This window comes from Colias eurytheme, chromosome 16 (assembly GCF_061535395.1).
Source record: "Colias eurytheme isolate Ceu_HAF_F1 chromosome 16, ilColEury1 Martin Lab GWU primary, whole genome shotgun sequence".
Classification (NCBI taxonomy): domain Eukaryota; kingdom Metazoa; phylum Arthropoda; class Insecta; order Lepidoptera; family Pieridae; genus Colias; species Colias eurytheme.
The window spans coordinates 6111016-6135663 of NC_142995.1; the positions used below are offsets into that span (position 1 = coordinate 6111016).

General features: G+C 32.5%; 4 protein-coding genes across 4 annotated transcripts; 2 read left to right on the forward strand and 2 right to left on the reverse strand.

Moving 5' to 3' along the window:
• Nucleotides 1–1671: 1671 nt before the first annotated feature.
• Nucleotides 1672–3116, reverse strand: AIMP3 (aaRS-interacting multifunctional protein 3). Its single transcript, XM_090111056.1, has 4 exons — nucleotides 2790–3116; nucleotides 2493–2681; nucleotides 2235–2330; nucleotides 1672–1914 (listed from the first exon to the last, which is right to left on the reverse strand). The coding sequence occupies exons 1-4, from the start codon at nucleotides 2859–2861 to the stop codon at nucleotides 1765–1767; spliced, it is 507 nt and encodes a 168-aa protein (XP_089967182.1). The 5' UTR covers nucleotides 2862–3116; the 3' UTR covers nucleotides 1672–1764.
• Nucleotides 3117–3627: 511 nt separating this feature from the next.
• Nucleotides 3628–14523, forward strand: LOC149901848 (solute carrier family 35 member F5). Its single transcript, XM_090111230.1, has 10 exons — nucleotides 3628–3930; nucleotides 4011–4145; nucleotides 4749–4814; nucleotides 5196–5288; nucleotides 9736–9888; nucleotides 10418–10600; nucleotides 11152–11299; nucleotides 11679–11838; nucleotides 12641–12859; nucleotides 13859–14523. The coding sequence occupies exons 1-10, from the start codon at nucleotides 3775–3777 to the stop codon at nucleotides 13923–13925; spliced, it is 1380 nt and encodes a 459-aa protein (XP_089967356.1). The 5' UTR covers nucleotides 3628–3774; the 3' UTR covers nucleotides 13926–14523.
• Nucleotides 14524–17508: 2985 nt separating this feature from the next.
• mRpS9 (mitochondrial ribosomal protein S9) lies at nucleotides 17509–18959 on the forward strand. Its single transcript, XM_090110738.1, has one exon. It carries the CDS (start codon nucleotides 17698–17700, stop codon nucleotides 18901–18903), a length of 1206 nt encoding a protein of 401 aa, XP_089966864.1. The 5' UTR covers nucleotides 17509–17697; the 3' UTR covers nucleotides 18904–18959.
• LOC149901850 (putative RNA-binding protein CG14230) lies at nucleotides 18956–22350 on the reverse strand. Its single transcript, XM_090110737.1, has 8 exons — nucleotides 21997–22350; nucleotides 21786–21916; nucleotides 21267–21578; nucleotides 20546–20728; nucleotides 20136–20374; nucleotides 19785–20065; nucleotides 19410–19640; nucleotides 18956–19167 (listed from the first exon to the last, which is right to left on the reverse strand). Exons 1-8 carry the CDS (start codon nucleotides 22184–22186, stop codon nucleotides 18992–18994), a joined length of 1743 nt encoding a protein of 580 aa, XP_089966863.1. The 5' UTR covers nucleotides 22187–22350; the 3' UTR covers nucleotides 18956–18991.
• Between the last annotated feature and the right edge of the window lie 2298 nt (nucleotides 22351–24648).

Here is a 24648-nt window from a genome sequence, read left to right on the forward strand (position 1 = left end):
ATAAAAACATTAGGATATTATTTTCAGTGCGCCAAATTTGGCTTTTTTCTAGCTAAATATACAACTTCTAAAAATCAGACATATTTTAAACATATAAATCTGTTTATTTCATTTTAATGCTATTATTATGATAATCGATTATATGTAGAATCACTGCCGATGTTTTAGCAATCAATTAATTTCAACATACCTACATTTTTAAAAAAAGTTATCAGGTATCGTGTTATTTTAGGTAATTTTGATGGGTAAAATTCTGAATTCATGGGTAATTTATTAGATAAATAATTAGATTGAATAAAAAAGAAGTCAACAAAAATTGTTAGCATTAAAAATTATGCTTCTTTCTCTTACCACATCCTTGGTTAAGTGGCTTAGTATTTTGACTCAAAGGTATAGTATAATAGGATATCCTGGATAAGAAAAGGGTTGAGGATGGTACACTATAGGTCCATCTAAACTTGCATTTTTCAATTCATGTGGTAACAACTGTTTTGGTAAAGGTATTTTGTGCCAAGGTGGCCTTGAATTCACTGGCTGAAATAAAATAAAATAAAAATTGGTTGTCTGTAAAGTCGGTTTACTGACGATAGTTGAACATGACAATGTCCGATTGTGCTTCTTTGTCGCTCGTTCCGCGCTCTCGCTCGCACTTCAAGCCTTATATATGGAACAGTATGGAACGGCTCAGAGCGAGGTAACGCCGCATGAGTCATGTTTTTTCGTGCGTGCAGGCGGCTCTATCGAATTATAAGACGTTGTCACGTCAAAAATGATGGGAAACATTAAATATTCATTCTTCTAATATGTGGGGCTGGCCATGGACGTATAAAAAAAGACGGACGGTATATCGCCTAAACATTGAGTGAAGCCTAGTAATGGCGGCGAAACATCCATGTGTGTGTGCCATGTTGCCATGGCAACAGCTGTCCTGATGACAATGGCGGCTGTATTTTTTTCTATAAATTTTGCCGTAATAATTTTGTCATTAAAACATAAAAGAAATAACTTGCTTCCCTGTGGAATGTAATCCCTTGTGTTTTGTTATTTAAAATTGTACTATTGCGACACCATTTAACCACGCAAGACGGCATTTTAAATATTTTTTGTGAAACAGTGACGCAGTTAATCAGTCGGTAGTTCACGACGTAATGGCGGCCGACTAGCTTACTATGGTGAGAGTGTGTGCGTGTTTATTGTCTTTACACGATCGCTAGCTTACTATGGTGGCTTCACGTTGTTTGTTCGTAATACGGCGTCCGTCTTTTTTTATACGTCCATGGGGCTGGCTTTATTTTTATTTTCCGTGCTAAAATATTGTTAAAAACAGAATCTACAAAGAAAAAATGTTGTGTGGTTTTATGAAACCACGCTAAAAGTGAAACTGTTTGAACGGTTCCGAACACTGCTTTGTGTAGCGCATGTCGCGTGACGGTCGGCTGCCGCGATACAAGCGACATGCGCTACACAGACCAAAAAGTTTGAGACGATGTAATAAAAGTTTCACTTTAAAAAATTGTTATCCCTCATAAAAATCAGTCAATTTGTACATGCTAACTGAATCTTTACTTAACAATTAACCATAACAATGTTATAAAAGGAAAGTTATAATATTAAAAATAAAGAAGTTAACTTACATAAAACAAATTTAGAACAAAAAATAAAACAAGAGCATTAAAAAATTTCGTCACGAGATCCATTTGGTAAAACTTTATTGCAGTAATAAATTGTATGCACTACAATCATAATAAGCAATAAAACATAGAATTAATGCACGGCAGGTGCAAGTATTGATAGCGTCAAAGTGTTTAGTGGTAGAGGGGCTCGGCTTGCACACACTCTTGGTTGTGCTTGTATATTCTTACACCACCTACATAAGTGTAGAAGTGATTCTTGCTCTTGTACAGTCAACCGCTCCTGTAAAAGTGTTTAGAAAAATAAAAAAAATGTGTTTTGAAATTTTTCAACATTTGAGCCTTAAATGCATGGCAATAAAGATTAAATAAAAACAAAGAAAGAAAGATTTAAATAGTCTTATGCGTAAAATTATATTAAAAAGAATTTAAGTTGTACATTTAAAAGTTTCCATGTTTTACATGACTACAGTTTGTAACAATATTCAAACATCTACTTTACAATGGACTTATTAAATAGTGGTGATAAATACTTTAAAAAAAGGACTTAATGTCATATGGAATTTAAAGAGAATTTTTTTGTTTATAATCCTCTATACTTACAACTAGCGAGTAAACCACATAAAATGCAGCTATATCAGTCACAGTCAAAAGATTTCCAGTGAGGTAGCTCTTCTTCTGTAATGCTCTATTCATACCCTAAAATTAAAAACCTTTCGTTATGAAAATGGTTTCAACTCTTTAATACATACATATTTTATCTTTACAATAGATAAATGAGCACTACAACAATACATAGTTTTAAATATACTGTACAATAATTTAAACATTCATTTCTAGTTTAATACATAGGTAACTCACTTGAAGAAAATTTTTCGCAAATGCCGGATTCGAATATGCTTGGTTTGCATACATTGCTATGTGCTCTAACCACTGATAACTTAGTAGCATTTGTTCCTGGCTCATTTTTATGCCACTTTTTGATATCAATCGTAATATTATACTGACGAATCCCTCCACATTCTCCTTGTCAATGACTGTTGTTAAAACCTAAAGGGTACATAATAAATATATAAATGTTTATTTTTTATTATTTGAAGTACCTACATATAAAAGTAACAATGCAGAGCCGAGCCATTGATTTATCACTTAAATTACCTTGTCTGTATTATAACATAGTGAACCCGCAGAAATATTCAAATATTTACTAACAAGCTTTATAGCTTCCATAGTACAAAAAATAATTTTAAAATTATATTTAAATAGATTCCTTGTTTATTTTTCTAGGTTATAAATTATGACAGTTGACACTAGCGATTGGGGCAGAATCGTATCAGGGTATCGTATTCAGAAAGTATTCAGAGAAACTAATCTGTCTACGGGCAGAATATTTCCATGGGCAGAATTCTTACTTCACAGAATAGGTAAAATGAGTCACAGTCACACTCAAACGCACAGCTTGTAGTGCAGTCAAAATAAATAATTATTTAAGCATGATTTTTGTTTACTGTGTTAACTACATCACGCTCTTTAAGTATGAATATTTAAATTAACATTAACCTAAGAATTTTAGACTACATCGATTACTAGGAAAAGAAACTTGTGAAAAATATAAATATTAAATATCATTAAAATAAAGGAAGAACGAGAAAAAGACGATATAATGTTGAATAGCATAAAGTATATAATATTACAGTATTATGTGATGTAGATAAATATATCCTATAAGCTGAATAGACATAGACGAATTTCGAGTCTTAGCGTGAATGGTATCCTCGATCTATATTTTTTTTTTTTATATTTTTGATTGACAGTCGATAGATAAGGGAAATATTTTGACAGTGACAGTTAAATGGTTTCATACCAGAAATTCTGTTTGGTATTTAATATATTTGCAAAATATTCGCGACGATAGCCGTGAATATCTAAGTTAATAGAAATAATAAAAGTCAAGCGTTACAAGCGAAGTGTTTGTAAGGAAAATAACTGTAATATAAGTATATTTCTTTCATAGATACACAAATAATGATCAAAAGCTATACTAGTTATTCTTTGATAAATTTTATAGGTTTTTCATAAACCGATCAGTATTTCGATTATATTTCCACTGTTTACCTTTTTCTCACTCTTTTAATTTATCTTAATGTTGACTCTATGTCATAACTACTATCGCGTGTTGACGAATAATAAAAATAGCAAAAATGAGGCACAAGATTTCAGTAGAAGAAAATATGCGTTTGGTATATTTATTTTATTCCTTGTTGCTATTTTATGGGTTGTGTCTTCAGAGCTCACAAAGGTAACATAGTTTTAAGTTTGTGATAATCCTAATATCTGCATATTCTATCTATTTATTAATATAACTGTATTTTTTTCTAGTATATTTACACAGAGAAGAAATTAGAGAGACCATTCCTTGTGACGTATATACGAAGCTCATTATTGTTTATATACCTTTTAGTATTATGCTTTACACCACCTACAAAAGATCCATGCCAGCCTGCTGATTACACTGTAAGTATAGTTAAAAAAAATAATTTTAATTGTAACTTACCTTGAGATAAGATAGGAATATTTCCTTATAAGTTATTCAAGGAAATAATTTCTTTTCAATAAAATAGTTGGTTTTTATACAATAATGTTATAATTTACTGGAACAATAATAAGATAAAATGTTTTATTTATTTAATAAAATAAATTATTATTAAATAAATAAAACATTTTATCTTATTATTGTTCCAGTAAATTATACTGTAATATATTTCAATAAAATAGTTGGTTTTTATACAATAATGTTATAATTTACTGGAACAATAATAAGATAAAATGTTAGCACTTTCTAACTTCTTTGTTATTAAACTTTTCCTAGAATCGTTATTTAAGTCATCTAATCCCAATGCTTGTTGTTCTAAATTCTATGTAATAATGTTATATAGTATAGACCTATCTTTGAAATATAACTCATAATAATATTTTTAGTATCATGTTTCCCTTTGAGTATTTCCTTTCTTATCAGAATAGAAAAAATCTTATTATTTAATATATGCTACTTAATTAAAGTAGGTACTAAATGGTTTTTAATAATTTTATATGCAGTTTTTATTTTTATTTTAACAGCAACTTGTGGAACCAACTACTGAGACAGATGATGAAAATTTCTATAATGAGGCAACAAATAGTTTAGTGAGTATTATTTTTAAATTTGATTTAAATTTTGTATGCTGTGATGTTACCTAAACAATTAGATATATGATTTGCATATAGTATATTGTGTAAAACTTATTTGTATGGTCAGTTCTTTATAACATTGTCTCTCTCTCTCCTAATAATGAAAGTGAGTAAATACATATTCATGCACAAGTTGACTCCACACTCTTTACAGGACTTTAAACAATATTTCCCAGAGCCTTAGCCTCTGGGAAATATAGTAAGTTTCAAGTCTGTAAGTTTCATACAATCTTACCACCCTTTTTACTGCCGTATGGAGCAAACTTCATATGTTAATTTTCAATATATGTATTTCCTATACAATTTGTATTACATTGTTTTTGTTTATTTATACAGGGTGATTCTACATTTGTGCCAGTAAGGCCGGGAGAAACAACAGACAGTGATGATGCAACTCCAAGAGCTGTACGCTTTAACAAAGTTGCAGAGGTAATATAATATCATTATTTTATTTATAACTATTTTTCTCTCAACCCACGCACAACTTTGTTTATTTTTGTCAATATTGTTATAGGAACTGCTCTAAACATAAATTTTTCCGAAGTAAGAGTAATATAAAAAGAAATCCTATTTCATTTAATATTATTTCTGTGTCATAAAATAATTGCCAGTTGTTTCAGCTTTTAACTAAAAAATATAAGTATATTATTTTACAAGACATATATGTATAATATGCATAATTTACAGCATTATATGCACAAAATAAAATCTAATAGGAATATGATATTACTAATAGATACTTTGTAATCTTTGTATACCCGGTTTGCATTTGCGGCTATTCTTGGGTGAATTTCATGTTGCCGCACTGTAGATGTTACTTTTTACCATCCCCTATCTCAAATTTCAAGTTAGAATTTGTGTGAACAGATCCAGAGATATCTTAATACGTAATGTAATTTAAATTGATTCACCCGAAATTTTGTGTCAGTGTTTCGAGTCATTTGTAACAGGATGGCGGTTCTACAGGGGTCTTAGTATGCAATGACAAAAAGAAAAATGATGGTCAGAACGCTGATAATCCAATGAACGCTGATACCTTAAGATACTGTAATATTCATTACCGTCTTTACCATAGGGGCACAGGGGGCCAGTGCCCAGGGCCCCCCATCGTCTGGGGGCCCCCCTGGAGGAGATGTAGGACTGACAATTTTTCTCACATAAATCTCAAAATATTTTATTAAAAAGCAATACACTTTTCTCGTTGCCAGAACGTCAGATCATTTTCAGATTTATTCGAATCAAAACATCTATGTATAGGAATAATTCGAGTGATTCGAACACCATTATAATTAACTTATCAGACATTTACTCGAATTATTTATTTACTTATTAATGTAATATAATATATTTTTACTTGAATTATTTTGGTAATTATGAAAATTAATAACAAGTCTAAGTTTACAGAATAGCATACAAGGGCGTTGTGACAAAACTTTAATCTCTGGGCCTCTAGACAAGTGGCAGAAACGCTAGAGAATAGAATCCGCTATTGATACTAATTGATATAAGCGACGTTTTGCTAATGTTTCGGTCACACTACCAAGGACGACGACGACCACTACCAAAATTCCCATCCAGCCGAAATTTGGTAAAATTATTAAAAACACAATCTATACTTAATATTATAAAGCTGAAGAGTTTGTTTTTTTTTGTTTGAACGCGCTAATCTCGGGAACTACTGGTGCGATTTGAAAATTTATTTCGGTGCTAAATAGCCCACTTCTTTGGCAAGATTATAAGATACCAAAATCGTTGAATTACTCCATGACGTTACGGTATTGCTTTGATGCGACCTTGAAATTTTACTCTCAACGCGCCTAAAGAAGTTTCACTTCAAAAATATATTAAAATTTCCCAACCTTCTGTTACTAGGAAAAAAAATTTTCCTAAAAGTCAATAGATAATATATAGGTTTTTCGTGATTTTTACCGAAACGGTAAGTTTTATCATATAACCACGTCTTTTACCCAAATTGTAGATCATAAAATTATCTATACAAAAGAATCAATACATTATTTCCCTAAGATGTAGCTTCCTACCATTTTCTAAGATATAACGATTTATAAACTCATCCCATCCTTATAATATTATGCACACGTTTCTTAAATCACTTCACACCTAAATGATTTTATGATAAAACTTATCGTTTCAGTATTAATCGCGAAATCACCTATTTTTTTTATTTATTTATAACCTGGAATATGTTTTTTAATTCACGTACCGGAATGACAGTTAATTTTGTATTTTATTTTTAGTAATCCTTTGAACAATTTTACTAATTTTCTGCTGGATATGAAATTTTGTAGTTTTAAAGGTCCTAGAATTTAGTGAACTCTGTTCACACCGGACCATTTCTATACGAATAGATGACAAGCGTTTTGACTTTTGCCATTTGCCTAGGCCTTGAATAAATTATGTAATACCGCACGCAATAATTTTGATCAATATGAAACGGCTACGAAAGAAAAAATCCAGATGCTAATTAAAAAGATAAATTTGAAAAAGAGAAAGGTAATTTGAAAAAGTTATTCTTAAAATATTTCTTAATTAAATTTAATTTAAGTCAACTTTGGAGCGCCATTACAGCAGCAGCGTTTCAAATGAATTATATATAAAAAAATAAGGAAAAAAAGTTTCCTCAAAAGACCATAATATAATATAAGATTGGTCAGAAGTAACTTTTTTGTAAAATGTATAAAAAAAATGGAGCAAAAATTTTACATAAGTAGAAATTTTCTCGTTTCTTATTACTTCTTTAAGTTTCAATTTAGGGCAAAAACATATATAATTGTGGGAAAAAGTTTGTATAAGTACCTAGTTTGATTTCTTTATGTTTCAAAGGGCCCCCAATTCTTGTGTGCCCAAGGGCCCCGGCATAGTCTAAGACGGCCCTGGTAATATTTTATATTAGAGAATCTTAACATAAAATATTATAGCATCTTCACCGTGTGTGACGCGCTTAACAGAGAGACAGACATATTTTTGCATTTATAATATTAGTAGGGTCATTTTAATGATCCAAACAATTATTAAGGTTTGTTTGAAATAATATCTTTCTCATTCTACTTCTAACTTTTACTATTTGCTATTATATACTCAACTAGCGACCCGCCCCGGCTTCGCACGGGTGCAATGCTGATACTAAATACACTACAGAAAAACTGTGAACGTTGTATATAAAAACATAGCGGCCCGGCCGGCCGGTACCGCCGCAAACGCTACGTCCCGCAATTTTTAAATCTGTAATATCTTCGAAAATATTCACTTAAATCATACGGTGTAAAGGGCCATATAGATCTATATTAAATGAACAATGTATTCAAGGTATTTAATTGGTTAAGGATTAATGCTGTATTGGTGAAAATCGCTTCGAAAATTAGCTTTTATTTGTCGTAAATAGTAAATGACAAAATTTTTTTATTGTGGGTTATCCATAAGAGATAGACATATACCATCGCGGACTTTTCTGTAGACCTTTTCAATATGTATTGTACTTAGTACATTATTTTGATAAAACTCGTAGGGTTCAGCCTGCGTTTGCAATATAAGCGGAAACAATGTAATTTTTTACGACATCACATTAGAAACCTCAAAAATAACAGTACTTCTCCTCTATTTAATGGATGTTATTATACATATAAACCTTCCTCTTGAATCACTCTATCTATTAAAAAAAACCGCATCAAAATCCGTTGCGTAGTTTCAAAGATTTAAGCGTACAAAGGGACATAGGGACAGGGAAAGCGACTTTGTTTTAATACTATGTAGTGATGAGGAAATTAAAAAGTGTTGCACCTGTTTTCATTACGATAATATGGCTTCCTTCCCTCATCAAAGGTAATCGACCGTTGATCCTAGCGGATTAAATGTACTATCGAGTGCTCACAGAGCACTAGATAAAATCGCTAATTGACGCATAGACTTTAAAATTTAAATGTATGAAAGTAGTGTAAAAGTAGACAGTAAAAGTAGAACCGTTCATATTATTTGAAACGTTTGTGGACATTAAATCGAAATAAATTACGAAAAGTAAATAAGACTAATTCTCTAGTTTTCTATTTTTGCGGCATCATGGCTTCACACATATGCAATATAATCAATTATATTGCCTATTAGACCGGACTCTCAGTGGAGAACATCTCCTTGGAGCCTGCTCTATATTATGTATACTAATAATAATTTTACAATAAATAAGAGAAAGTCAAACTAAACAAATAAATTTAATCGGTATGTTACTTACGTCCAATAAAAAAATAAACATAGTTTGAATAGCATGCACAGAAAAACATGATTATACACTACAGCGGAAACAAATCATCTTATCTTATCATTAACTAAATTACTATCCTCTCTATGACTGAAGGTATTTGAAAATCGTATATTTTGTTAATTGAATTTTCGTGTAATCGATTAGTATGTAATATTTTTAATCTTAGTACATAGAAATGTTATTTAGGTAAAGGAATAAACTACTTACACCTGCTAAATTACGATTAACTTATGTCATTCATAATAATATTATTATCGAATGATTATCGATATTAAAAAGAGCCGTTTCCGTTCCTTGAATACAAGATACCACTAGCACTCGGAATAATTACTATCATGACTGCAGACTGACTGTACTATACAGACATTACTTTAAAATTGGTACTAGGAAAATGAAAAAAAGTGTCTGAAATTTTCACAATTTTATATTTTAGATTTAGAATTGTGTTACAAATATGCGAGATTTACTTACTAAAGAAGATTATTATAATATGTATTTACTATCTTTAACAACTTTATTTCTTCCATTTACAAATGATGTAGAAGATACTCAGTTAATAATTAAATTCATGAAAGAATTTCTAGAACATTCTGGAACGTTCGCCAGGTCCGCGTCATGTCAGCGGCGATGGCGGGCGAGGCTCTATTGGCGCGCCTCTCGTGGTCCGCGTCGATTCGCGCTACGGAATACGCGCAACGGCGAGCGGCTGCTGCTGCCACCAGGCGGCATATACGATTAGCACTTGTGTTTACTATACCTGTGAGTTTATGTTGTTTTAAACGTTAATTACTTACGAGTAAAAATTAAGTGAATCCTAAGTTAATTAAGTTAATTAAGTAAATCCACCTGGACTATGTTTCTAAGAACATTACGTATGATGTAATATATTATATTATATCATATTGAAATAAATGCAAAAGGCAATCTGATATAGTATAAAAACTGTATATTGATTTTGCAATTCATTGTCTATTACACAAGACAAATTTTAATCTTCTTGTATATAAAAATGAATCGCAAAATGTGTTGGTAAGCGCATAACTCGAGAACGGCTGAACCGATTTCGATAATTCTTTTTTTATTATATTCCTTGAAGTACGAGGATGGTTCTTATGTAGAGAAAATGTAAACATGTACCACGGGCGAAGCCGGGGCGGACCGCTAGTTGTTTAATATAATAATATAGAAATACAACACTGTAGTAACGCAACAAAGATTTAGTGTAATTACAAATGTTTATTCTCATAATATATTTAATCATGCAAATATCTCCACTTTCTCGTTTCAGTGGTTCATATCAAACTACCTATACCGTTTGAGCTTACTGCACACGTCGAGTTGTTCAGCAACAATATACACGTCAACAACGAGCGCATTCGCCCTCACGCTCGGCGCGCTTTTCGCACAAGTACCCACGGATAGATTTAACTTCTCCAAATGTGTGGCTGTTTTACTTACTGCGAGTGGACTTGTAAGTATTATAAATTTGTTAACTTACAATAGTAAATTTAAAGACATATGTATTTTTGTAAAGAAATTAAATCGGTCTAGTATAGTTCAGAATCGACTTTAATCATTCTCATTCTAGCGACTCATCTGCGTTACATTATATGTATTGCGATTAAATACTATTAACGAAATTAATTATGTGGAAGTGTCGTGGAACAGTCTTATATACATAGAAAGAAACTAGATGATAGACTATAATTAGGTAAAGACTATAGATGTAAGAATAGAGAGAAGAGGAATAGACAGCGAAGAAGAGGAATAGACAGCGAATACCAATTACTTGTTGCTTTTTGAAGTGAAAACTTCTTTAGCGGCGTTGAGCACTTTTTCTGTAATGGGTATAAAATCTTAAACTCGCGTCAGGACATGTGACCTGATCGATAAAGCGTAAGACGGATGGATATCAAACATGCTCAACGTTAATAATCAAGTCTTCACTTCTGCCGGCACTCCCGGAGTGCCACCCGTCTTTTTTTTATTATTTCATGATTTCAACAAAACATCCTATTTCAGGTAGTTCTAGGTATATCTGAGAGCCACCAGAGTAATTGGTTGGCGGTATTGGCGGCGTTGGGTTCCGCCTTGTGCTACGCAGTGCACCTGCTAATGTTCCGACGAGAGTTGAGAAAAGGAGACGGGATTAACTCCTTTTTGCTCGTTGGTAATTTCAAAATACAGACAGATATTATATTAATGCAATGATGTAGAGATCTTGAGTATAGAACGAGTATTTATAGATTGCCTTGGATTATCCGTGCGAAAAGTTATTACTATTTTTGACTGTGGCAATGAAAAGTCCGTTTCCATTTTGAATAATGAAGGTTCTGAACGTTTAGATTCTATTAGAGCTAGCGCGCACGAGCAACTTTGTCTCCGCAACTATTTTGTCTCTCCACCCATGGGCTAGTATGAAAGTGCGCGCACGTAGCGACGCAACTCCCCATACAATTGATGGGAGAGACAAAATAGTTGCGGAGACAAAGTTGCTCGTGCGCGCTAGGTCTTATTTAATTAATACATCAATTTTATCATTATTTTAGGTATAGTTGGATGCACGTGCGGGTGCCTAATATGGACATTCGGAGGCGTATTAGCGATAGCTGGAGTTGAAAAAGCTGAGCTTCCATCTCCAAAATTATGGAGCTGGTTACTCCTAGATGCCGCCTTGAGTCCCCTTCTTATGGAGTCTTTATGGCTTTGGTGAGTATTGTTACTTGATAATATGTTCCCTTTATGTAAAAATTAATTTAGGATTCTGAATTGATGATAATAAGAAACTAAATACTTATGTATTTCTTTATTTGTTCATAATAATCAACAATAATGATATGTTACAGAAAGCGATGCTATTAAAACAGCAATAGAATTTACTTATCCTACTATTTTTAACCGACTTCAAAAAAAGGAGGAGGTTATCAATTCGGCCGGTATATTTTTTTTTGTGTATGTACACCGATTACTCCGAGGTGTCTTAACCGATTTACGTGATTCTTTTTTTGTTTGATGCGGGATGGTGTCGAATTGGTCCCATAAAAATTTTATTCGGATAGGCCTAGTAGTTTTTACTTTTTATTTTATGAGCATTTTTGTCTGTATTCGATGACTTAATTGAAATGAAGCAAGTAATTTTGATTCACTTCCCGTTAACCGATTGAGCTGAAATTTTGTATACGTATATAAATTGGATAGCGATGAAACATTCTCATGACATAGAGCTGATTTGATGATGGAATCGGAAGGTGGCCATAGGAACTCAGTAATATATTGACTCAATTTTATCGAGATTGGGCTCGTTTGATTCGTGTTGAAAAATATACTAAAAAATATTAAATAAAATAAATGCGTTAAAACAACCGACTTCAAAAACGGAAAAGTAAAAAATAAAAATAAAAAGATTTGATATTATTATGTAATTACTACATATTATTTAGATGTGCTATTTAATAAATAGGTTAGGTTAACTCAGTTATTTTTATTTATTTACATTGACACTCTCGTTCAGGGGCAGATCTCTGACGTCGTCGCAGACGGCGACCGGCGTGCTGGCCAGCACGGTGCCGCTGGCGGCGTGCGTGGAGGCGTGGCGCGCGGGGCCCAGCGCGTGGCACGCGGCTGCTGCAGCGCTGAGCGCCGCGGGCTGGGCGGCCGGCGCGCTCCCCCTCGCCGACACGCCGCCCGGCGGCTGGCTCGGCGTGCGCCTGCGGGCCGCCGAGGGGTTCACGTGAGTGTTGTAGACATTGTGTGGTGCGCGAAGCGGCTGCATCGTTATGCTACGGCCACACTACCGTGATATGCCAATAATTATTGCCACAACTTAAACAACACCTAGGTGTAACCACGACTTATGGCCATAATTCTACGATGCCAATCAATATGACAAATGGCGGTAGACAATAGCTCCGGCGGCGGTATTCTTTCGCACATCAAAGAAAATTACTGCGGTAATTATCGCGTTTGCGGCCACACTACCGTTTGTCCAGTGTGCAATATGAGCTCACCGGCGACGCACGTATCGACCGACATGGATTGGTCGAATGAAAAAGCGCTCGAATTTTTGGAATTATTCCAATCCGAACCGTCTCTTTGGGGTACCCGACAAAAGAACTATAAAAATCGCAGTGTACACAATGATGCGTGACGTCGGATCAAACAAAATTTATCATTTCCAAGTACCTGCAATACAATACCTACTCGGCAGCCGCGATACACGCGACATGCGCTACACAGACCAAAAAGTTTGAGACGATGTAATAAAAGTTTCACTTTAAAAAGAATCCTTGATGAATTATTACAGAAACCATATTATATATTAATTAACTAATATTTTTTGCTGCGGTAAATGCCAATAATTACCGACATATCTAGGTAAACTCTAGTGTAACCACACCAGTTCATGCAGTAATTTAGACGGTATTTTAATGCTATAATTATTGCGGTAACAGCCCGGTAGACGTTAAGGTAGTGTGGCCGTAGTATTACAACTTCGGCAGTCAACCGCGCGCCCATCGGCTTAATGTGCACTGGCAAGCGACTAACTGGTTCACACAAAATATCCTGCGGCGGCGACCCGGCTCTAACCACAGTCACCTTTGCTTAAAGGACTCTTATGGTACTTAAAAAAACACTTCAAAGTATTTATAATCATATGATGATTATATTTAAAATAAAGCCCTAAATATGAAATGTACAATTTAAAATACAAACTAAATTTGTTTTACAGGACGATACGAAATATATCAGATTTGGACGAGCAATCAGAAGCACTAATATCGGATGATCCTACGTAACACATCAATATTGTTTAGACATAATTTGTAAGTTAGTGTGACTATAAGCACCGGGTTTGCTGTGTGACACCCGCGTTTTGTCGACTTGTATCACTTAAGTTATCCATTTTAAAATATATAAGTTTTATCTACTACTAGTTGAAGTCTACTTTTATTGTCTTACTTAATCAATTCTCTGAGAGAAAGCAATAATGGTAGTGAAAATTAATATGCATTATTGCTTTTAAATTGCAATTAGATTTAAATCACATGGACAATGCCTTCAAAACTGTTACTTTTTTGTTTGCTATCATAGTGCTTATGCTATAATTTATAAAGCCGACGTTTGATGTTTGTAATGATCTCATATTTAATTACAATATCTCAAATAAAAATGTTTCCAAACTCTTAATTTCACTTGCGACACAATATATAGACTGAAACAGCTAATTTAAGTGAAACAAATCGTAACTCCTAGTCTATGGTGTATAGCATTTATCATCGTTTAGTGAAAAATAAATATATAAAAATAAGTCATGACCTTCGTATCATTCCATCAGTAATAAGTTATTGTGTATAAATAAAAATTATGACGTAACGATGTATATTTTCTTTATTATATATTTCATATGTATCACATTATTTTTCTAATGGATATAAGTAGGGTTGATGTACCACTAGTTGACCATTTAAGCGGTTTTATCTTTAGCTATATAATAAAAACGGGTTATTTGTTTTACGTTCAATGTTATTTTTGGGACACAGATAATTGAATAGTCACTGCAACTATTGTTCTTAGTATCAATTTGATAACCTTTAAAGGTTTTATGAAAACTACTCTGAAAGTTACTTCTGCTAAAAACACCATTACCTGACCACTGATCACCAATATCTGACCATCATTGCTCTAAAAGTTGACCATTTTCAAAATGGACAAAATGTCCTTCTTCAAACATTAGTTTTGTTTAATAAATAAAAAAAGGCTGTATTTAAATTGAAGTTTTTTTTATTAAATGTTATATTCTATCAATAAAAGGATCTCTACGCCAACTTCAGTCTCCAATGTAGGTAGATTGCATGACAGGCGCAACTTTTCTAGTTTCGTGGTCCATACATCTCATAAAGTCTATTGCAGAAATGTTAAATGGATAAATTCCACACTGCCATGCGTTAAAGATCTTCAGGTCTGTAGATAGGTTGATGAAATCAAACCACTTGGTCACGGAAATCAAGGGGACAACTCAAGGTTAATAATATTCTCGGTCCCGAAACCTGACCAACTAAGTTCGGTACAAAATCTTACGGTGGTCAGCTTTTGGAAATATGCAACATAAAGCTATGACTTAACTACGGCTTATATGGTTTGTTAAATTAAGTATAAGCACAAAACAAAGCAAGTCTTTCTTAGCAAAATATAAAGAACCAAGAGCTGACCATACTGGTCAACAATAGGCGAAAAGTTGTTTTCGTTGCTCCAAAAGATAACCAGGGCGCTAAAAATCATGAAAAACTGTTCATGCCAAAAATGAAGCCGAAAGTCTATAACAGAATGGTTTAACATTATGCCTATAACAAGAGATATAAAAAGTAATCGATTGCATTCAAGATTAATTAAGATTTTCCAATCAACTCCCGATAAAAATCTCTTAGTAAAAAATGTGATTACTTACGGGGCGCCACCTTCGTGTTGAAAAAATGTCAATATTTCTGACCAATGGCAGCAAGATTTGTTTTTTTTTTATAGATGATGTTGCTATACAGAAAAAAACAACAAACTATCATCTGGGGCTGCCGTATTTTCTTAATTGGCGCGTATATTTGAATTTCGGTCATGTATTGGCGCTTGGTCAGCTAGTGGTACACTGACCCTACATAGTTTATATTTTTTACTTCTGGGTGTTTTCAATTTATTAGAAAATTAAATAAATTGCTATAATTTGTATTGTTTGTTCGCTTTAAACATAACTAATATATATCGACCGTGTTTGGTGTTAAAAATTTATTTTATTGACGCTCAAATGCATATAACTAAAAATTCCTAAACTGAAGATATAGACAATTATTGTTATGATAGGTAATAAGTAATTAGAAAAGACTATATTTTCCGAATAATTCAAACAAACATAATTGCATACGACGATTACGTAAAAAATAAAACGATGGCATAATTTTTTAAATTATATAATTCATTAAACTCATTGTTTATCTTCGCGCAGCCGGCTTATACCGCCCCGATTATGCGGGCATTTGACTTTGAAAACATAATCTTATAAAACTTATGTGCGCGTACGGGTGGCAAAGGTGGGCGGGTTGCCACTTACCAGTTAGGCAAAGTTACACATGCGAGTTTTAAGAATTCATCTAGTGGATAATAAAAAAATACGTCTTGAATTTTATGAATATTTTTTACGTACTCAGCGTATGCAAAATAAGTCCTTTTGTGTTTAGTACACCAACGTGACGGTGTGACATCCTGTATATTTTTGATGAGCTAAAATTAATTTTTAACATAATATTTGTATTGTATAGAGGGATATTAATATAACTGTTTTGTTTTATTTCTCACTCATTTTATATTTTCAATTTTCATTTATATATTATTTTCTATTGCGTTTTTTTACACAAACATCATTGTATTAACAGTATTGCTTCGGCGTTTAGCTATGTAGATTTTCAATTGTGTATATAGTATAATATATATTTATACTCTTATTTAATGATTTTACTATGTTAAAAATTTTCTTGTAACATAATAAAAAAATCGTGAGATTATTAATATACAATAAATAATCTTAGCTAAAATTTTAAAATGTATTTTTTAACTACCGTGTATTTGCATTGAGCACAATGTTTTAAAATAAATATGTAATTAATTTCTAACTTTATTTCTGTATGTGTAATAAATGAACAGCTTGAAATATATACAATTTTTTTATTAATTTCTAATCATAATTTTTTCAACAAGTCCGCAACGCACAATATGTGCAATCTACATAAAAGAAGTCTCTATTATTGTCTTATGTAAAGTCTGTAGAAGAAGTCGATATACCTTCTCTACCTACTTTACCTAAATTGGTATGGAGATATTTTGATTCCCGAGAAAATGACGCAATCCCGGAAATCCCGCGGGAACGGGAACTATGTGGGTTTTTCTTTGACTGCGCGGGCGAAGCCGCGGGCAGAAACCTAGTTAGATACCTATATATTTATGTTATTGGTGTACCTAATCAATACTAAGAATATAAAACAGATGAGTAGTAGAACTAGTCGTATGTTTAAAAACGCTACTTAGAAATACTAGGTACAATTACGTACTGTACCTATAGGATATTTTACGGCTTCACTATCTAGCGTTTCGGGTTAGGTAAATGAAGAAATATTATCAGAAAATCTCTCTCTAATTTTAACCGTAAATGTGATCCATCTATCCATGTAGGCCTTAGATCAAAGATATATATTTCCATGATGTAGGCCTATGGAGCCCCTGGTGGATATTATTGGAGTATGGGACTACAGCTCACAGCGCACGCCTCAGATGAATCGGCAATCGGCATAGACAGGCATAGACTTTTTAGTAGGTACGTCAAAGTCATAATGACATTTTAATTTTTATGTCAAAAGAAGTCTCAACTCTCAAGCCGATGAGATATTTTTAGGACTATGATTTATGAATACAGGCTTGCACATTTGTATTTGTATTGTAATAAATTAATACTTACTATCTGATAAGTGAAAACATAATTGTATTTTACGTGGATAATTATGTCCGTCTAAGTAATATAAAGACTACAAGATGTCCAATGTTATAAAGTTAACCATTAAGCAGGTTATACCTGTTACAAAGTGTTCTTATCCAATTTTATCCAACTCGCTTTATAAACATGTACGAAATTACAGTAGTAAAGCGACAACAAAAGCAGATGATATTTTCAGTAAATTTACGGATTGGGAAACATTAAGTAGAAAAAGAACTATCAGCAAAGCTATGAAGGCCTACTTAGAACGGGCTAGAGAACATGACGAATTTATGAAAAAACAGGAAGTCGAATATAAAATTGGTAAAAGACATCTCGCTAATATGATGGGAGAAGACCCAGAGACATTTACACAGAAAGATGTTGACAGAGCCATTGAATACTTATTCCCAAGTGGCATATACGATCCTGCTGCTCGTCCTTTGATGAAACCACCTGAAGAAGTATTTCCAGCCCGGAAAGCCGCGGAATTTGATGAAGCTGGTAGACCTCATCACTTTCTGTTTTACACAGGAAAGCCTAATTTTTTCAAATTATTGTATGATGCTGCTGAGCATATTGAAAACCTAAACAAGTTTGAAGATAAAGTTATAAGAAAAAAAGCTGTTCCTGACCAAAATTCTAAACTGGACTTAGCTACAAGTCTTTGGGTTACTAAAGATCAATTAGAAGTAATGTTGGTGGAGAAAATTACTGACTTGGAATATGACAATTTCAAATTGGTCATGGAACGACTTGTATCACTACCATATGCCTACAAATGTATAGATTTTATTGAAAAATTTAGAAAACCATTGTCTACTCAGAAATTTGCACTGGAAATTCCTAAACCTAGTTTTGATGAAGAGGGTCGTTCTTTTATTACCACCTATGAATGTTTGAGAAAAAAGGCTAGAGGTGATGTAACCATTCGATCACCAGGCACAGGCAAAATAACTATCAATGGAAAAGATATCACCTACTTCGAAGATACTCAAAGTAGAGAACAAGTGATATTTCCATTAATTTTTACTGGAATGGAAAATCGAGTCGATGTTGAATGTAATATTGAAGGTGGTGGACCATCTGGCCAAGCTGGTGCAATTCGTTGGGGAATAGCATGGGGTCTGCGTAGTTTTGTTGATCAACCAATGCTTGAATCAATGCAAGTGGCAGGTTTGCTTACAAGGGATCATAGAAGAAGGGAACGTAAGAAGCCTGGACAACCTGGTGCTAGGAAGAAGCCTACATGGAAGAGGCGTTAAGATTACTTGTAATGCCAGTTATAAAATTGTAGTTACTAAATAAAATACAGAATGAATTCAACTGTTTTATTTCAAATATATTACAAGATCAGCTTTTCTTATTATAACTTTTTTTCATAGTCTTCTTTCGTCCACCAATCTTTTTCTGGAACATCTTGTTTTTACGCTCTTTATTGTACAGTCGCTTTTTCATAACGGATTTCAATTGCCGCCTTTCTTTCGGGATTTCGCCTTCTAAAGGCTGGTTAAAGAATTCTAAACCCTCTGAAAAAGTTAAATATTAAAAATTTAATTTCTAACATTGAATGCAGTTGTTGTGTCCACAGACAGGTATTATATCTATTAGAAATTAAAACAGAAATAATAACTATACTTTGGTACTGATGATACCTTGAGATAACAATATTTTGATAAATAACGGGATTATAGGCTATGGATACTTAATGAATACAACCTCTATAATGCTTTACATTTACTATTGAAGAATAATATTCTAATAATTTTACCTTTCAATCTGTTATCAAAAGACAGGGACAAAAATAAATTTTCCCTCCAAACAGCCTTTGGTTCAACTTTCTCTGTTATAAGTGTATCTTTATGAAGTGTTTCACATTCATCTTCAGATTCTGAAGAATCATACAGAAAGGGATTTTTTTCACCAGGATCCAGGGGATGTTTTACTTTTTTATCTTTAGTTTTCACTAATGGTATGCTTTCTTCTGTGTCATTTGGTGTTTCTAAAAAAATGGTACGAATTATTAAAATAAAGTCATGTACATAAAAATTACTATTTTTCAAAACATAATATAATGACAAGACAATATGAACAATAAAATAAAACTTGGTAATATAATTTCCTGTGATTTGCAAGAAATATTTACCTTCTTCAGTAGGTTCGCTTTTAGAGAACAAGCTACGTAAACTAAATGACGTTGGTTGTGCAATAGCTTCCTTTAAAACATCGCTGACTTCGTAAAACTGTTCCTTCGACACTTCAACCTTCTCTACTTCCACCACTGGTTGAGGTTCTGGTATTTCTTCCTTGTCTTTGGATTTCTTCTTTTTAGATTTCTTTGAAACTTCTTCTTTTGGTTCCACTGGTGCTAAGAACTTTGCATGGTCAGGTTGTAAGGGATCAAATCGTAACATCCCAAGCTTTGCCCTAGAATAATAAATTTAATATAAAAAAAAATAAAAAAAAATTATCAATAATTTTTTTATCTTTATCTCACTTTGTTTTACTAGAAGAGTCTTGTGGTTTCGTGTGGTTAGATCGAATAGCAACACCCAAGACATCTTGTAATATTTTTACTTGTTTGCTCTTTTCGTCAGCCCGTTCTAACTCAACAGTTTCGTCTTCTTCAAGTTGTTTCTCACTTGCTACAGCATCACCCTCATCTGAATCTTCTGCAAATCTTTCATCTAGTACAAACCGTTTGTCAGATTTATATCTGGATTGTAAATCAAGTACCTGTAAAACCCATTACAATAAGTAATGCTTATAAAACTGTTACAAGCATTTATAAAATATATTGGTTGAACATTACATTATATTTTATATTGAGAAACTCAGGCTAATAGTTAAAGCATGGCTTTCATTAAAAGCTGAAATTTAAAACTTACATAAAATACAGAATATTACCTTTTGTCCTTTTTTGCCCTCAAATTGTTCCTTTATATTAAAATTGATACCATCATCACTATCCTCATCGTCAAACAAGTTATTTCTGTTTTGGAGTCCATTATTTATATTAGATGAACCATTTTCAGAAATCTTTTCTTCTCCCGTGTCAGTAAATATTATCTTCTTATTTGATACTTTATCCTGTATAGAATTTTAAGTGTAAGTAAGAAGTGAAACTTCTTTATGACCTTATTTTTCAAAAAATAATTTACTATATGCAATTTTACAGAAATACGTCGAATCAAGATGGCGCGTAACGGAAAATGTCACGCATAACGAAAAAATGTTACACTAAATTTTTTTCCAACCCCGATAAATTAGTTTCACTTCAATTATCTTTAACTCCTATGTATACTAACATAATACTTTATGCCTGCCTCGTTGATTCAGTGGTTGACATGTGAGCGTAGCACCAAGGGGTCCTGGGTACGATTCCCGGTGGAGACAAAGATAAAAAAATGTCTCGGTTTGTCGTACACAGAAGGTTGATCACCTACTTGTCCCTAAAGAAAATCAATCAGTGAAACAGATGAATAATGCATCTGCCCCTTACTAGGGGACATGGGACTTCACTTTATAATACTTAAATGTGCTTTTTATACTTGATACAAAGTAAAAGAAAATTACAATATGTGTAACTAAAATATTTAGATACAGTGTACCTATATTCTATACTTACAATTCCTGTAAGACCAGTTTTAATGATCAATTTCTTTTCCTTAAATTCTTGTCTTTTTCTTTTCATAGATTCTAACCTTTTCTTTTCTGACTCCTGCTTTTTATCTCCAGGTTTATCTGTTATATTATTTACGTTATTTATCTGTAGTGTCTGCTTAATATTTTTTTCACAATTATCAGTTTTTGTTATTTTATTACTTTGCAAATGTATATCATTACTATGCAAATCATCATCATTTAAAAATCTTCTTTTATTTTTTCTGTTTTGATCAAAGACATGATCATTTCTTGCGCTAAAATCATTTTGAGCAGGCTGAAATAATACAATTTAAATGGGTATTTAAAATTCAAGTGGATTTTACTATTTAAAAAAAATATGTAATTCACAAACAAGAACTTTTGACTTAAACAAAATAGTAAAATATATACATGCAATAATCATGATAATACAGATGTGTACATTTATTCTTGTAAATGTACAAGAACAAGTGAACATTAAATTTTAATCATATATACCAACCTCCGCAGAGGGCTTTTTAATTCCCTGTGCTTGTTCTCTTTCCCTTTGTAACCTTTCTAAAAAACTTTCCCGAGCTCTTGTCACATATAGTCTATTACCAAGAAAATCTTCATTAGAAAAATGCTTTAAGCCTGGGGAACAATTTTATTTGTTAATTTTTATTCTATTTCTTATTTGTACTTAATATTTAACTTAATATCAAAGGACTTACATGACTCAATATAATTTTCGGATGTGGAAAGAGTAACGAAAGCAAATCGTTTTTTATCATTCTCTGCATCAGGCTTACACTTTATATCAATGTTAGTTACATCTCCGTATGAAGAAAATGCATTCAGTATGTGTTTTTCATTTGCATTTTCTGGAAGATTGCCCACAAATAAACGAGTCGTTGAAGTCATTTTGTGTGCATGCGCGGCAAATACTTTTCATTTAATAAAGCATGACTTTATTTGGTTTGTTTAACTTTGAAATCTTAACCTATCACAAAATATTTAAATAAAAAAGGCATGAGATTATTTATGGATTATTTGCCCCTCGGACTAGTGTTGCCAACTTTATTTTCTAGAAGATCGTATCACACACTAGGGAAAATCGTATTTTACTAAGAATTCTAAAAAAAAAATAGTACGTTTTAAAAAATTCAATAAAACTACAGCAAATTATTTAAATAAGAAATGTAATTGTACTTTTTAATAGAATGAAATACAAAATTTATCTATTATAATTAAATCACTAATTATTAGTATTGGTATAGGTGATTAATACATAGCAGTGCCATGTATGGATATAAATTAAAATATCAGTCGCTATCAGAGTCAATACACGCAACATCAGATGCAAGAGTCGAAGAATTGATTCTTTTGTACATACTTAAATTTAATTTGCACAACATGTCGCTGGATGGCTGGAAATCGATACATGATCCTGATTCCTTAACATGTTGTGCAGCCAACAAAGTTCCATTTACTGTATCTATCATTAATTTATTTCGAAATTTTTGTTTTCATTAGATTGACGTGACTGAATACTCGTTCGCATTCGAAAAAAAGTTTAATGCTCGTTCAAGTTTAAAAATGGTTGGGTGAGTGCCTTATGAATAAAAAAAAGTTTAAGGCTCGTTCAAATCTGTAGATTGTTATTGTTTTTATAAATCAACAAATAAAATTAATCGGAATATTTTTTTTCCATGTTATTCTAATATTTGAAAAGATCGTATATTTTGCGTACGATTAGGAATTTACGATCGTACATCGTACCAAAGCCAAAAATAAATAAATAAATAAATAAATATTATAGGACATTATTACACAAATCGACCTAGTCCCACAGTAAGCTCAATTAAGGCTTGTGTTGTGGGTACTAGGCGACGATAAATATAATATTTAATAAATACATATATAGATAATAACACCCAGACCCAAGAACAAATAATTGAGTTCATCACACAAATATTTGCCCTGACCGGGGATCGAACCCGGGACCGTCGGCTCAGTAGACAGTTACTTGACCACTGCGCCAACCGCGTCGTCAAAATCGTATAAATACGTTTTAAATAGTACGGTTGGCAATACTGGCGGGCGGGCTCGCCCACAGCATAAACGTAATAATGTCAAGTGTCAATTGAATCTTGACATAATATAGGTACATCTAATTATTGCCGCTTTAAAATATTGAAATAATATTTAGAAAATAAATAATCTCGTTATCTGACGAGAAACTCGCCTTAGCGTAAACTAAATGATCATAGGAAATACATATAAATATAATTTATGTACAATAAAATAATTAAAACATACTTAAATATACTTACTGTTTGGAAAAAAAGTCTGAAGCTTGAAAATGATGAGAACAAACTCTCATTCACGGTGAAATTGGCTTGCCTATTCATAAAGCAGTCTTCCATTTATTCTTCATAATTTTGTCTTTTGGGAATAAATGAAAACTTATTCCCGTATCTCCGTAAGTACTACATTGAGGAACGCAACAATATTTCGTATTTCTGATTTTATTAGTTACAGGAGGTTACAGGTTTCCGTATATAATCGTGATCCATCTGAATAATACATATAAACATAACCTCAACAAATAAACAAACGAAGTGTCAAAGTGTCGTTCTTAGACAGCTTCTAAATTTCGCCACTAGAGGCGTGTGGATAATCTTTGCATCGCCAATAAAGTGTGGATAATCTTTGCATCGCCAATAAAGTACCAACTAAATTAAAAAACTCAGATACTAAAATATTTTTTAAAGAACTTCATGAATGGCTTCAACAGAAATGTTTTTATAGTGTTAAAGAATACCTAAACTCGTAAATAATATTGTCTACTTGCGTCTTGATTTTGAATCATATTATTTATTGATTGAATGTTATTCATTCAATAAATAATATGTGAATGAATAACAAATGAATTGATTATAATAAAATAAAATTTAGATATTTAAAATGTATATCTAATCAATAATGTAATGCCGTTGAATGACGGCTAAACATGATGTGGGGCGTATTCAGAAAGAAAGCTTGAAACTTATAAGCGCTTATCGGCGCTTATAAGCGCTGGTAACCCGCGCAGGAAAATATATGAACATGCGCTTATAAGCGCTGATCGGCGCCGACAAGTTTGTTGAAACTTGTTGGAACTTGTCGGCGCCGATCAGCGCTTATAAGCGCATGTTCATATATTTTCCTGCGCGGGCTACCAGCGCTTATAAGCGCCGATTTTTTAGCGGTTAAAATAAAATATCGTAACATTAGGTACATATTTTACATTTACACTACAATACATTCGCATTCATAATATTAGAAAGTGTATCATACAAAACACACCACAAAATTATTTTTAATACATTTTTAAAAGAGTT

Coding starts and splice junctions, on each gene's coding strand:
- LOC149901848 (XM_090111230.1), top strand. CDS start 3,775: ATGTTGACTCTATGTCATAACTACTATCGCGTGTTGACGAATAATAAA. Junction 10,601..11,151: donor TACTTACTGCGAGTGGACTT/GTAAGTATTATA, acceptor ATCCTATTTCAG/GTAGTTCTAGGTATATCTGA. Junction 11,300..11,678: donor TAACTCCTTTTTGCTCGTTG/GTAATTTCAAAA, acceptor TCATTATTTTAG/GTATAGTTGGATGCACGTGC.
- mRpS9 (XM_090110738.1), top strand. CDS start 17,698: ATGTCCAATGTTATAAAGTTAACCATTAAGCAGGTTATACCTGTTACA.
- LOC149901850 (XM_090110737.1), bottom strand. CDS start 22,186: ATGACTTCAACGACTCGTTTATTTGTGGGCAATCTTCCAGAAAATGCA. Junction 20,375..20,545: donor AGGGCAAAAAAGGACAAAAG/GTAATATTCTGT, acceptor TGGGTTTTACAG/GTACTTGATTTACAATCCAG. Junction 19,168..19,409: donor TTTTGATAACAGATTGAAAG/GTAAAATTATTA, acceptor TAACTTTTTCAG/AGGGTTTAGAATTCTTTAAC.
- AIMP3 (XM_090111056.1), bottom strand. CDS start 2,861: ATGGAAGCTATAAAGCTTGTTAGTAAATATTTGAATATTTCTGCGGGT. Junction 2,331..2,492: donor TTGCGAAAAATTTTCTTCAA/GTGAGTTACCTA, acceptor TTTTAATTTTAG/GGTATGAATAGAGCATTACA. Junction 1,915..2,234: donor ATGTGGTTTACTCGCTAGTT/GTAAGTATAGAG, acceptor ACACTTTTACAG/GAGCGGTTGACTGTACAAGA.